The sequence below is a fragment of the Pleurodeles waltl genome, chromosome 1_2 (genome assembly GCF_031143425.1).
Source record: "Pleurodeles waltl isolate 20211129_DDA chromosome 1_2, aPleWal1.hap1.20221129, whole genome shotgun sequence".
Lineage (NCBI taxonomy): Eukaryota > Metazoa > Chordata > Amphibia > Caudata > Salamandridae > Pleurodeles > Pleurodeles waltl.
In genome coordinates, this window is record NC_090437.1 from 1,022,154,960 (window position 1) to 1,022,168,026 (window position 13,067).

Sequence of the window (13,067 nt, forward strand, 5' to 3'; positions counted from 1 at the left end):
CCGCCATCCTGTTCCTGGCGGTGAAAACCGCCAGAAACATGCTGGCGGGAAGGGGGTCGGAATCCCCATGGCGGCGCTGCATGGAGGATTCGCCCAGCCGGGGCTAATCCGGCGGGAAACCGCCGGACCCGGTTTTCCGACCGCGGCTTTACAGCCGCGGTTGGAATGGGCAATGAAGCACCGTCAGCCTGTTGGCGGTGCTTCAGTCGTTCGTGGCGACCGCCAGGGTCAGAATGACCCCCTAAATCGTTTAATTAGCTTATACCTAGGATGGCTGTGTAACATCAGATCCCTTTACATAAGGATCTTATATGGATGAATTTATTTGTGAAACTCTCCCTTCTACTTCTAGGGCTTTCTAGTATTTGCCCATGTTAAAAGGAATGACCCTTCATGCAAGGGAAAGGTGCCTCCACTCGTGCTTCCCCCATTCAACATCTATGCAGTGACTCTCTTCTCATTCCCCGATCACTTATCCCCCTGACAAGTGTTGCATACAGTAGTTTTTTTCTCATTTGGATCACAATAACAACGGATCAGTAGGTGTTGGATATTATCCAACATGGTTATTGCCTGGAGCTCATCAAAACGCCTCCAAACACACTACCTCGCAAACACAAACTTTCCGTGGAATATCTAAATTTGTTAACTCAAGAAGTGGAGGCTCTTCTGCTCAAAGCAGCCATGGAACCAGTACTATTTAATCAGAAGGTCAGATGAGTATATTCACTATACTTTCTCATTCCCAAAAAGGAGGGATCACTTCGGCCTATTCTAGATCTAAGGCCATTTAGTCGGTACATCCTGTCGGAACACTTTCATATGATAGCTCATCAGGATGTGATCCCTCTTTTACAGCTCACCAGACATACCTCTGGTTTGTAATAAAAAGAAAACACTACCAATACAAAGTACTCCCATTCGGAGTTGCTACTGCACCTCGTGCCTTTACAAAATGTCTTGCAGTATTTGCAGCACATCTACACAAAGTATTCATGTTTTCCCATACCTGGATGACTCATTAAATCTTGTCAGATTCCACTATGTCCACAGATGTTTACACTGTAAGTAACATAATCGTTTTATTTAAACATTTTCTATGGATTGTTTGGACTCCAGCACCCAGCCTCCCATTTGCATTTAGAGCTTCTTCTTACGCACATTTTAAATAACCTCTTTTGAAGAGTTGCACATTTGTCCTTTTTTTAATAGTAATAGCATATTTTCCTACTATTTACAGGTTTGTTGACTTTTAAATCTTATGGTCAGTTAATAGGGACAAACGTATGCTTAGGATGTGAGCACATTTGTTTGTACCACACACCCCCATATTTTATCATTGATCTATTCTATGTTGTAGTCTGCCTGCTTTACTACTTGTATGTTTTGACTTGAAATTTACGATATGCTTTATAATTATGGCTAATGTAGTATATTTTATTTTCCTCTGTTTCAGGTTACTTGTTGAGAAAATCTTTGCCCAATACCTTGTCCCTCATAATTTAGAAACCGAAGAGCGAATGAAATGTCTTTACTATTTGTATGCTAACTTGGATCCAAATGCTGTCAAGTAAGTGTATATGAGCAAAACATTAGTTGAGTTACAAAGGCTTAAGGCACCAATGTTAAAGTGTAATGCGTTGTGGTTAGGTTGACATTTGGTATACTTTCGTTGTTGGCACTACACACCTCAAAGGATACCAATATTAAAAAATATCACTGGATTTTACCTTGCTTGTAAAAGTAAGAAGAAAAAGATTTGTAGCCTGTCCGTTGTCTATATCAAGTAATGCATGAGTACAATGTCTGAGGGCATTGATTGTTTAGTTTCAGTGAAGTGCAGGATGTCAAAGTGAAGGTGAATTTGGGGATTTTCCCCAAAATGCTGATCAATGGATTCAACAGAAAGTAAGAGTTCGATGGCATCTGTCGCTGTAGATACACATGTTGTGCATAGCCCGCCATCTGGTGTTGGGTCGGAGTGTTACAAGTTGTTTTTGTTCGAAGAAGTCTTTCGAGTCACGGGACCGAGGGACTCCTCCTCTTTGTCTCCATTGCGCATGGGCGTCGACTCCATCTTCGATTGTTTTCTTTCCGCCATCGGGTTCGGACGTGTTCCTTTCGCTCCGGGTTTCGGAACGGAGAGTTAGCTCAAAATCGGAAAATTACGTCGGTATTGTTGCGTTCGGGATCGGGTTAGATATCATCGACATTGAATCCAAACGATAACATCTCCGTTGCCCTTCGGGGTAGTTTTCGATCCCCCGTCGGGGCCTGGTCTGCCCGACCGCGTGTGACATAGACGCTGATGGAACGGACCCCGTTCCGATTCTGTCCTAAATGCCACAACAAATACCCATATACAGACCAACATTCGGTCTGTAACCTGTGCCTGTCGCCCGAGCACAGGGAAGAAACTTGCGAGGCCTGTCGTGCGTTCCGGTCCCGAAAAACGATCCGTGACCGACGAGCCCGAAGACTGCAAATGGCGTCCACGCCGACAGGACACCGAGGATTCGAGGAACAAGAAGAAATAGAAGCCTTCTCGATCCATGAATCAGACTCGGACGAATTCGACGACCATGAAACAGTGAGTAAGACGTTGAAGATAGCACATCAGAAAACTGACAAGGCCCAGGGGACGCCACTGCCATCAGGCCATGGCTCAACCCATAAAATCGGTGACCGACCATCGGCACCGAAAAAGGCCGAAATAGTGCTGAGATCGTCCGACTCGGGTCGAGACACAGGCACCCAGCCATCTCGGGACCGAGATAGTGCTGCCGGCAAAGATCGACGCCGAGATAGCGGAGCCGAAGCTGCTCGACGCAGAGACAGCGGCACCGAGGAGGATCGACGCCGAGAGGGTTCGACTCCGAAAAAGTGAAAAGTCGCCTCGGAGCTGAAAAAGAGCGTGGACATAGTTTCGGTGCCAAAACGACCCGCAACCGAGCCAACTACCGGTTCCTATTCAGAGGAACAATCACTGTCCTCTCAAATGCGAAAGCATAGATTCGAGGAGGAATTACAATCCACCGAGGTGGACCACACTCAAAAACTGATTTTTATACAGAGTGGGACAGGGAAAATAAGCACCCTTCCCCCTATTAGGAGGAAGAGGAGACTTGAATTCCAACAAGAACAAGCACCACAAACCAAACTGGTGAAGAAGGTAACTCCGCCACCCTCTCCTCCACCTGTAGCTCACTTTTCACCGGCACAGACTCCGTCACATTCACCGGCTCACACCACCTTAAGCCAAGGTGACCAGGACCAAGATGCTTGGGACTTATATGACGCCCCAGTGTCAGACAACAGTCCAGAGGCGTATCCTACAAAGCCCTCACCACCAGAAGACAGCACAGCATATTCACAAGTGGTGGCTAGAGCAGCGGAGTTCCATAACGTGTCTCTACACTCGGAGCCTGTCGAGGATGACTTCCTCTTCAACACCCTCTCTTCCACACATAGCACCTACCAAAGCCTGCCTATGCTCCCAGGAATGCTAAGGCACGCAAAGAACATATTCAAAGAGCCTGTCAAGAGTAGGGCAATAACACAGAGGGTGGAAAAGAAATATAAAGCACCTCCCACAGACCCAGCTTTCATCACCTCACAACTGCCACCAGATTCGGTTGTGGTAGGGGCAGCTCGCAAGAGAGCAAACTCTCACACATCGGGCGATGCACCACCCCCGGATAAGGAGAGCCGCAAGTTCGATGCAGCCGGTAAAAGGGTTGCAGCACAGGCTGCAAACCAGTGGCGCATCGCTAACTCTCAAGCGCTCCTAGCGCGATATGACAGAGCCCACTGGGACGAGATGCAACACCTCATTGAGCATCTACCCACAGAACTACAAAAGAGGGCGAAACAAGTGGTTGAGGAGGGCCAAAACATCTCCAATAACCAGATACGCTCCGCTATGGACGCAGCGGACACAGCAGCAAGAACAATTAACACAGCAGTAACCATACGAAGGCACGCGTGGCTACGAACATCTGGTTTTAAACCAGAGATACAGCAGGCGGTGCTCAATATGCCATTCAATGAGCAACAATTGTTCGGACCTGAAGTGGACACGGCAATTGAGAAGCTAAAAAAGGACACTGACACTGCAAAAGCCATGGGCGCGCTCTACTCCCCGCAGAGCAGAGGCACTTTCAACACCTTCCGCAAGACAACCTTTAGAGGGGGGTTTCGGGGTCAAGCCACACCAGCCAGTACCTCACATTCAACACCGTCCACCTACCAGGGACAGTACCAAAGGGGAGGCTTTCGGGGCCAATACAGAGGAGGACAATTCCCTAGAAGCAGGGGAAAATTTACAAGCCCCAAAACACCTACAACCAAACAGTGACTCACACGTCACTCATCCCCTCCACACAACACCAGTGGGGGGAAGAATAAGTCAGTATTATCAAGCGTGGGAGAAAATAACAACAGACACTTGGGTCTTAGCAATTATCCAACATGGTTATTGCATAGAATTTCTACAAATCCCTCCAAACATACCACCAAAACCACAGAATATATCAAAACAACATTCGGACCTCCTAGAAATAGAAGTTCAAGCATTACTGCAAAAGAACGCAATAGAACTGGTACCAGATACACAAACAAATACAGGGGTTTACTCACTGTACTTTCTAATACCAAAGAAGGACAAAACACTGAGACCAATCCTAGACCTCAGAACACTAAACACATACATCAAATCAGAACACTTTCACATGGTCATGCTACAGGAAGTGTTACCATTGCTAAAGCAACAAGATTACATGACAACCTTAGATCTCAAAGACGCGTATTTCCACATACCAATACATCCGTCGCACAGAAAATACCTAAGGTTCGTATTCAAAGGAATACATTACCAATTCAAAGTATTGCCGTTCGGTTTAACAACTGCACCAAGAGTCTTCACAAAATGCCTAGCAGTAGTGGCTGCACACATCAGAAGACAGCAAATACACGTATTCCCGTATCAAGACGACTGGCTAATCAAGACCGACTCACTGACAAGGTGCTCACACCACACAGATCAGGTCATACAAACCCTCTACAAACTCGGTTTCACCATCAACTATGCGAAATCACACATTCTGCCGTGCAAAGTACAACAATACCTAGGAGCGACAATAGACACAACGAGGGGAATAGCCACTCCAAGTCCACAAAGGGTTCAAAATTTCCAAAAGATTATACAACGCATGTATCCAACACAAAGAATACAGGCGAAGATGATATTACAACTCCTAGGCATGATGTCCCCATGCATAGCCATTGTCCCAAACGCAAGGTTGCACATGCGGCCCTTACAACAGTGCCTAGCATCACAATGGTCACAAGCACAGGGTCAGCTTCTAGATCTGGTGTTGATAGACCGCCTAACATACCTCTCGCTTCTATGGTGGAACAATATAAATTTAAACAAAGGGCGGCCTTTCCAAGACCCAGTGCCACAATACGTGATAACAGATGCTTCCATGACAGGGTGGGGAGCACACCTCAATCAACACAGCATACAAGGACAATGGGACGTACATCAAAGAAAGCTGCATATAAATCACCTCGAACTACTAGCAGTTTTCCAAGCATTAAAAGCATTTCAACCAATCATAACTCACAAATACATTCTTGTCAAAACGGACAACATGACAACAATGTATTATCTAAACAAACAGGGGGGGACACACTCAACACAGCTGTGCCTTCTGGCACAAAAAATATGGCAATGGGCAATTCACAACCACATTCGCCTAATAGCACAGTTTATTCCAGGGATCCAGAATCAACTTGCAGACAATCTCTCTCGAGATCACCAACAGGTCCACGAATGGGAAATTTACCCCCAAATTCTAAACACTTACTTCAAACGTTGGGGAACACCTCAAATAGACTTATTTGCAACAAAGGAGAACGCAAAATGCCAAAACTTTGCATCCAGATACCCACACAGGCAGTCTCAAGGCAATGCCCTATGGATGAACTGGTCAGGGATATTTGCGTACGCTTTTCCCCCTCTCCCTCTCCTTCCATATCTAGTAAACAAATTGAGTCAAAACAAACTCAAACTCATACTGATAGCACCAACATGGGCAAGGCAACCATGGTACACAACACTGCTAGACCTATCAGTAGTACCCCACGTCAAGTTGCCCAACAGGCCAGATCTGTTAACACAACACAAACAACAGATCAGGCATCCAAACCCAGCATCGCTGAATCTAGCAATCTGGCTCCTGAAATCCTAGAATTCGGACACTTAAACCTCACACAAGAATGTATGGAAGTCATAAAGCAAGCTAGAAGACAATCCACTAGACACTGCTATGCAAGCAAATGGAAAAGGTTTGTTTGCTACTGCCATCATAATCAAATTCAACCATTACACGCATCTCCAAAGGATGTAGTGGGTTACTTACTACACTTACAAAAATCGAACCTGGCCTTCTCTTCCATTAAGATACACCTCGCAGCAATATCTGCATACCTGCAGATTACCCATTCAACTTCACTATTTAGGATACCTGTCATTAAAGCGTTTATGGAAGGCCTCAAAAGAATTATACCACCAAGGACACCACCTGTTCCTTCATGGAACCTCAACATCGTCTTAACAAGACTCATGGGTCCACCCTTTGAACCTATGCACTCTTGCGAAATACAATTCCTAACCTGGAAAGTTGCATTTCTCATCGCCATCACATCTCTAAGAAGAGTAAGTGAAATTCAGGCGTTTACAATACAAGAACCTTTTATCCAACTACACAAAAATAAAGTAGTCCTAAGGACCAATCCTAAATTTTTGCCAAAGGTTATTTCACCGTTCCACCTAAATCAAACGGTAGAGCTACCAGTGTTCTTCCCACAGCCAGATTCCATAGCTGAAAGGGCACTACATACATTAGAGGTCAAAAGAGCACTAATGTACTACATCGACAGAACTAAAAACATCAGAAAAACTAAACAACTGTTTATTGCATTTCAAAAACCTCACGTAGGAAACCCAATATCGAAACAGGGTATAGCCAGATGGATAGTTAAGTGCATCCAAATCTGCTACCTTAAAGCAAAACGACAACTGCCCATTACACCAAGGGCACACTCAACCAGAAAGAAAGGCGCTACCATGGCCTTCCTAGGGAATATTCCAATGCACGAAATATGTAAGGCAGCCACATGGTCTACGCCTCACACATTTACCAAGCACTACTATGTAGACATGCTATCAGCACAACAAGGCACAGTAGGTCAAGCCGTACTAAGAACCTTATTTCAGACTACTTCCACTCCTACAGGCTGAGCCACCGCTTTTGGGGAGATAACTGCTTACTAGTCTATGCACAACATGTGTATCTACAGCGACAGATGCCATCGAACTGAAAATGTCACTTACCCAGTGTACATCTGTTCGTGGCATCAGTCGCTGAAGATTCACATGTGCCCACCCACCTCCCCGGGAGCCTGTAGCCGTTTGGAAGTTAGCTTCAACTTTGTACATTTGTAAATATATTAAATCTTAAATAGGTACATACTTATTCACTCCATTGCATGGGCACTATTACTAACAAACAACTCCTACCTCGCCCTCTGCGGGGAAAACAATCGAAGATGGAGTCGACGCCCATGCGCAATGGAGACAAAGAGGAGGAGTCCCTCGGTCCCGTGACTCGAAAGACTTCTTCGAACAAAAACAACTTGTAACACTCCGACCCAACACCAGATGGTGGGCTATGCACAACATGTGAATCTTCAGCGACTGATGCCACGAACAGATGTACACTGGGTAAGTGACATTTTCATTCTCCTGTATACTTCTACTGATGACATTATGGTGGCTACCTCTTCCCCTCTACCCCCTTCCATATGGGAATGTTTGTTTACATTCTGAAGTGGATATCACCATGAACGCATAGCAAATTAAATTAATGCAAAAGAAACTGTTGAATCGCCCATGAGAGAACTGCCCAGGACCACCCCTAGGGACTCTGGAAATGAAATTGTTTGGGCACCCTTAAAGTATCTTAGCTGACATTAATTACATATTTAAATCACACTTTATTCCAGAGCAGGTGTAGGCAGTAATGGAATCCTTATAAGTGGTGCCAGTAGATGTGGAAAGCCCGTCTAATCTGGGAAGTCTTAATGGACTATTTAGAATATATTGGCTGAAGTCTCTTGCCATTTGGTTTCTGGAGGAGGAGACTTTGAAATATTGACGTGGACAGACTTCTTCCGTCCATGGTGGTGTTGGTGGAGCTGTGCGGAGGAGTGCGGAGTCTGTCCACCCTAGGGGTAGGTCTAATCTTGGGGGGGGGAGGGGGGTTCATTTTTTTGTTAGTGCTGCACAATGTATTGGAGTAAGAGTCTAAAGCCTTTGGGTTGTGGGGACAGAGAGGAAGAAATAGAGTTGCCTTTCTGCAGGACATATTGGACAGGCTTTTACTAGCCACGTTCTGAATCTGGATCCTTAGGAATGTTCATCAAGATATGGATGAAGAGCATGGGGTGGCATCCCTACGAACTGAGAGTGTTCAAAAAGGATTAGAAGAAACTGACCAAAGTCCCTGAGGGAGCACAAGTCAAAGGAAAAACAGCTTGCTTTCAACTTCAAGACATGACACACACATTACCATGCATTACATATTTACTACTGTGCAGAATTACATTACAATGAATATTAGAAGGTATTTTCCGAGAGGATAGTGAGAAAGCTCATGGGGTGGTGTAGCAGTATGGATCCGAGAATAGTGATGAGAATGGAGATGTCCTAAGGCAAAAATGATGGTGATCTCAAGGGGGAGAAAGACTAACAGCATGAGAAGTGCTATAGCAAAATCTACCTGAGGATTATTAGCTTGATGACTTGCTACAAGGGTATCTGGGAGGAAGTTTGATATTTTGTGGCATTAAGAAAATACCATTGTGTTCTTTCCTTGTGTCCCAACAGTTGTGTTATTGAATGTGACATATGCAAGGTTTGCTCTGCAGAGACTGGAAAAGAAAGAATCTCAAGGGTCATATACTTGGTGTCAAATCTCTGAACAAGCATTTATAAAGCTAATGGGTCTGGCATCTATGATCAGCATTCTGTTTTTGATAATGCTTGTTTCTGCATGTTTGTTGGCCTCCCATAACACATTGTGCCACAACAGTCCTTGGTACTGAAGGGGAGTACCTTGTATGAATGTGCTCTGTGAAAAGGCAGAATGCTGTCACTAAGTGAAGTTACCTTGTTGCTGCAAAGGTCTGGCCTATATGTTGTATGCTTTGGGAAGTAAAAGAAAATCGAATTACACAACAGACTAATGAATGCAGAGCCCTGCTGTAAATACATTCTTTTAGATATTTATTTAGTATATATATCTCAAGATGATGGCTCAAAGTGTGTTTTGAAAATGTTCCTCATTTCTGAAGCTCCAGATTCCAAGTCCCAACGTCATAAATACACTGTAAAGTGCATGTGGGGCAGTAGTTGGATTGTGACGTCCTGCTGTTTATAACACAGGCATATATACTACATTGTCATGGTATATGATGTACCACTGTCTGTGGGCCTCGGCTTCCATAAAGGAGGAATTTATCCCTGTGGCCTCCTCGTACGACAGATGAGCCCCTTTGTGTCAAGGGCCAGATTAGTGATACACTTTGAGTCCACTTTCACAGATGTGAAGTACATTTAATATTGTTCAATAGATCCAGAATCCATGCTAGACCACCCACCTCTGCCTTAACAGTAGCTCTGCTTTAACCTGATGGACGACCTAGACCTCCTGTCACCAGCCAAACCTTCCAAAAATTCAAGCAGTGTATTGAATCTTCTAAGGGGGTTCAACAGCGAACTAGGTGAACTGAAATGAGCCAACCAAAGAAAAGAAAAATAAGACTGCTGGTCCTGTCATAAATTCCCAATCTCCACCCTCCCTTTTCCCAGCAGGATAATCGAAAGGAAAGTGACAAGAATACACCGAGTAGTTTGAGCAAAACTGGGTCTTCCATGATAGTCATTCTGGATTTAGACCCACTAAAAGCACAGGAATCGGAACTAGCCGACACTAGGGACATAATAACTACTTGTCATTTACTTACACAAAAAGGGGCCCTTAGCAGCCTCACCCTTTCTGCACTGTACAAAACTGTTGGCCATGCATTACTGCTGGAAGAGCTAAAACATTGTGCAGGAATATCTGGATCTGCTTGCCCTGGATTTTTTCTCTGTCCATGGCCAAAAAGTTAGGATCTTCCAGGTTTCTTGTGTCCTGTGGTGATAAGCCTTTTCTTGCTTGCTACTCAAGGTGTCTCACTTAATTGACCAGTATAGAGTACATTTTCAAATATACGTTGATGTACAGATTTGCTTGATGCTGGGTTAGTCCTCATGACAGCCCCTAAGACACTAGCTCATGCTTAACTTAAGCCTGGTGCTCCACTAGATAAAGAGCATCCTGTAGATGAATGGAGACAGAACTGAAATCTTTGTAATGGCCTGTACTAAATTATAAGGAAATGCCTCCTGGGCATGGTAACCCCCTTACATTTTGCCTTTGCTGATGCTAAGTTATGATTTGAAAGTGTGCTGGGACCCTGCTAACGAAGCCCCAGCACCAGTGTTTTTCCCTAAACTGTACCTTTGTCTCCAAAATTGGCACAACCCTGGCACTCGGGTAAGTCCCTTGTAACTGGTTCCCCTGGTACCAAGGGCCCTGATGCCAGGGAAGGTCTCTAAGGGCTGCAGCATGTCTTATGCCACCCTAGGGACCCCTGCACACTGCCTCTCAGCTTGTGTGTGCTGGTGGGGAGAAAAAGACCAAGTCGACATGGCACTCCCCTCAGAGTGCCATGGCCACCTCACACTGCCTGTGGCATAGGTAAGTCACCCCTCTAGCAGGCCTTACAGCCCTAAGGCAGGGTGCACTGTACCACAGGTGAAGGCATATGAGCACTATGCCCCTACAGTGTCTAAACAAAACCTTAGACATTGTAAGTGCAAGGGTAGCCATAAGAGTATATGGTCTGGGAGTTTGTCAAACACGAACTCCACAGTTCCATAATGGCTACACTGAAATCTGGGAAGTTTGGTATCAAACTTCTCAGAACAATAAATGCACACTGATGCCAGTGTGCAATTTATTGTAACATACACCCAGAGGGCATCTTAGAGATGCCCCCTGAATACCTACCCAACTTCTAGTGTAGGCTGACCAGTTTTTGCCAGCCTGCCACACACTGGACGTTGCTGGCCACATGGGGAGAGTGCCTTTATCACACTATGGCCAGCAGCAAAGCCTGTACTGGGTGCAGGTGCTTCTCACCTCCCCCTGCAGGAACTGTAACACCTGGCGGTGAGCCTCAAACTCTCACCTCTTTTGTTACAGCGCCCCAGGGCATCCCAGCTAGTAGAGATGCCCGCCCCTCTGGCCACTGCCCCTACTTTTGGCGGCAAGGCTGGAGGAGATAATGAGACAAACCAGGAGGAGTCACCCACCAGTCAGGACAGCCCCTAAGGTGTCCTGAGCTGAGGTGACCCCTGCCTTGAGAAATCGCCAATCTTGAGGTTGGAGAATTCCCCCAATAGGATTAGGGATGTGCCCCCCCTCCCCACAGGGAGGAGCCACAAAGATGGCGTGCCACCCTCCAGGACAGTAGCCATTGGCTACTGCCCTCCCAGACCTATACACACCCCTAAATTCAGTATTTAGGGGCTCCCCAGATCCCTGGAAATGAGATTCCTGCAACCTGAAGAAACAAGGACTGCTGACCTACAAGCCTGCAGAGAAGGATGAAGACAACAACTGCTTTGGCCCCAGCCCTACCGGCCTGTCTCCAACTTCGAAAACCTGCTCCAGCGACGCATCCGACAGGGACCAGTGACCTCTGAAGCCTGAGGACTGCCCTGGACTAAAGGACCAAGAAACTCCCTTGAACAGCGGACGTGTTCAAAACCAGCTACTTCTTTGCAACTTCCAAAGACTAAACGTTTCCAACCGGAAGCGTGAGACTTCCCACTCTGCACCCGACGCCCCCGGCTCGAGATCCAGAGAACCAACACCTCAGGGAGGACTCCCCGGCGACTGCGAGCCCGTGAGTAACCAGAGACGACCCCCCTGAGTCCCCACAGCGACGCCTGCAGAGAGAATCCAGAGGCTCCCCCTGACGGCGACTGCCTGTAACAAGGGACCCGACGCCTGGAACCAGCACTGAACCCCTGAACCTCAGCGCAGTAGTGACCCCCAGGCGACCCTCTGCCTAGCCCAGGTGTAGTGGCTGTCCCGAGAAGCCCCCCCCCGTGCCTCCCTGCATCGCTAGAGTGACCCCCGGGTCCCTCCATTGTTTCCTACCTGAAACCAGACGCCTGCTTTGCACACTGCACCCGGCCGCCCCTGTGCCATTGAGAGTTTTGTGTGCCTACTTGTCCTCCCCCCCCCCCCCCCCCCCCCCAAGTGCTCTACAAAACCCCCCTGGGGTGCCCCCACGAGGACGCAGGTACTTAACTGCTGGCAGACTGGAACCGGAGCACCCCTATTCTCCATAGGATGTGTTTTGGGCACTTCTTTGACCTCTGCACCTGACCGGCCCTGAGCTGCTGGTGTGATAACTTTGGGGTTGCCTTGAACCCCCAACGGTGGGCTGCCTATTGTCCAGAACTGAGACTTGTAAGTGTTTTACTTACCTCCTAAACTAACCTTTACTTACCTCCCCCAGGTACTGTTGATTTTTTGCACTGTGTCCACTTTGAAAATAGCTTATTGCCAGTTTTACGAAAAATGTACATGATATTGTTTTCGTTCAAAGTTCCTAAAGTATCTAAGTGAAGTACCTTACATTTAAAGTGTTTGATGTAAATATCGAACCTGTGGTTCTTAAAATAAACTAAGAAAATATATTTTTCAATATGAAAACCTATTGTCCTGGAGTAAGTCTTTGAGTGTGTGTTCCTCATTTATTGCCTGTGTGTGTACAACAAATGCTTAACCACTACCCTCTGATAAGCCTACTGCTCGACCACACTACCACAAAATAGAGCATTAGAATTATCTACTTTTGCCACTATCTTACCTCTAAGG

General features: G+C 46.2%; 1 protein-coding gene across 1 annotated transcript in view; it reads left to right on the forward strand.

The window, feature by feature from the left end:
- Positions 1-13,067, forward strand: part of PDS5A (PDS5 cohesin associated factor A) — an 831,005-nt gene that overhangs the window by 182,284 nt on the left and 635,654 nt on the right. The window contains exon 13 of the mRNA XM_069202018.1: positions 1,457-1,570. Coding sequence (XP_069058119.1) covers positions 1,457-1,570 — 114 coding nt within the window. The remainder of the gene's footprint in view (positions 1-1,456; positions 1,571-13,067) is intronic.